We start from the raw sequence: 2,042 nt of genomic DNA, 5'->3' as shown, positions 1-2,042 counted from the left end.
AAAAAAACAAAAAAAACAACAAAGCAACAGTGGAACCGGGAAAAAAAAAAACTGGGAAAAGGAGAAACTGAGCCGAATCCTCCCGGCGCCGCCGCGGCCGCTTCCGGCTGGGAACGCCGGAATTCCCCAGGGATTTCCCAGCTCCCACTGGTGAGCTCCCCCACGGAGAAACTCCCGGGAATCAGCAGCAGAAAGAGGAGGGCGAATCCGGTGGGATTTTGAGTTTGGCCGCGGTGGGAAGGGCGGGAGGGAGGCGGCGGCGTTTCGGTGCGGGGAAAAGGGGGATTTTGGGAACATGCAACCCCGGAACCGAAGGGATTCCGACATCTACGCGCCACTAAACCCGACCGGCGCCTATGGAAAAAAAAAAAGAAAACTGGAATATACAGCAACTCGAAGGGGTCATGTACAAAATCCACAGCGTTTTCCGGGAGCGCGCCCGGAATTCCCTCCGGCCCCGGCTCCGGCCCGAATCGCCACCGGGAAAAGGCGACACCGTTTTGTTCTTTGGGTTAAAAAAAACACGGATTTTGGGAAGCGAGGAAAAAGGGGGGGGGACGGAGGAGGTTCGGCCTCCCCCACGCCCCGTCCCGGCATCGAGTGGTTCCCGCCCCGATCCAGCGAGTGCCGCCCCGAGGGATTCCCGAGGGATTCCCGAGGGTCTGATCCGTGATCCATGTAGTGCTTGTGGCCGGGATTGTGGCCCCCCCATCCCCCCCCCCAGCTCATCCCCGGGACGAGGAGGGGGAAAAACGCTCCGGAGGGGGCGAAGGCAGCGATCGATCCGGGCCCCGCCCGCCCCGCCTTTCCCAAAAACTACGGGATGGTGGGAGCGGGGAGTGGGGAGAGGGGGGGGTGGTGAGGATGTTCCGGCGGCTCCCGCGGCCGCTTTTTTCCCTGTGCCGGGTCTGGGACGGCGCTACTGAGCCTCGGCCAGGGCGGGGGGCTCGGGGGGCGCAGGGGCCTCGCTCCGCAACGGATCCGCTTTGGAGAAATTCATTTCCAGGATGTGCCGCTGCAGGTGCCGCACCCACTCCTCCTGGATCGACAGCGGGCCCTGGAATTCCACCTCGCAGAACCTGCGGGCACAGCCGAGTCGGACGGGGCGGGGGAGTCACACGGCAAAGAGACTCCCCCCCAATCCCAAAAAAAAAAAAGGGATGAGAATACTGGGAATTGGGGTTGGGATATGGGGATAGCCAGAGCCTCGGAGGATGAGGGGGAATTAGGGATGGGAGATGGGATTAGGAACACAGGGATGCACAGAGGGACAATGGGATGGATGGCCAGAGCCTTGGAGGCTGCCAGGGAATATTGGGAGGAGGGGTGGGATACAGGACATCCAGAGGGACACAGGGACACCCAGAGCCTCGGAGGTTGCCAGGGAATATCAGAATCAGGGAATGGGATATGGGATTAGGGACATGCAGAGGGATGCAGGGACATCCAGAGCCTCAGAGGCTGAGGGATAATGGGAATTAGGGATGGGATACAGGATTAGGGACATAGGGACACCGTGTGGGATAATGGGAATTAGGGATGGGATATGGGATTAGGGACACAGGGACAGGGACACTCACTGTGTGGGATAACGGGAATTGGGGATGGGATATGGGATTAGGGACACAGGGACACCCAGGGGGACAGGGACACTCACTGTGTGGGATAACGGGAATTAGGGATGGGATATGGGATTAGGGACACAGGGACAGGGACACCCACTGTGTGGGATAACGGGAATTGGGGATGGGATATGGGATTAGGGACACAGGGACACCCAGGGGGACAGGGACACCCACTGTGTGGGATAACGGGAATTAGGGATGGGATACAGGGGGAACAAGGACACCCAAAGAGCCTCAAAGCGCCCCAAAAAAGAGAGAAGCGGCTCCCTGCGGAGCGGGGAGGGATCCCACCTGCACTTGAGGGTGTAGATGTTCCCCACGAACTTGACCAGCGAGGTCTGGGGCGGGCGCGGCACCAGCGACGGCACCGGGCGCATCCGCGGCGGCGGCGGCCGCGTCTCCTCCAGCTTCTGCTGG

At 60.6% G+C, this 2,042-nt stretch overlaps 1 protein-coding gene across 1 annotated transcript in view; it reads right to left on the bottom strand.

Moving 5' to 3' along the window:
* Positions 1-919: 919 nt before the first annotated feature.
* Positions 920-2,042, bottom strand: part of LOC114072774 (protein Wiz-like) — a gene marked incomplete at its 5' end in the record, with an annotated part of 5,761 nt that continues 4,638 nt past the window's right edge. The window contains 2 exons of the mRNA XM_027910622.1: positions 920-1,079; positions 1,917-2,038. Coding sequence (XP_027766423.1) covers positions 920-1,079; positions 1,917-2,038 — 282 coding nt within the window. The remainder of the gene's footprint in view (positions 1,080-1,916; positions 2,039-2,042) is intronic.

This window comes from Empidonax traillii, unplaced genomic scaffold (genome assembly GCF_003031625.1).
Source record: "Empidonax traillii isolate 1590-97213 ecotype Southwest subspecies unplaced genomic scaffold, ASM303162v1 scaffold3934:size22805, whole genome shotgun sequence".
In the NCBI taxonomy this organism is placed as follows: domain Eukaryota; kingdom Metazoa; phylum Chordata; class Aves; order Passeriformes; family Tyrannidae; genus Empidonax; species Empidonax traillii.
This window is presented reverse-complemented; position numbering and strand designations above follow the sequence as displayed.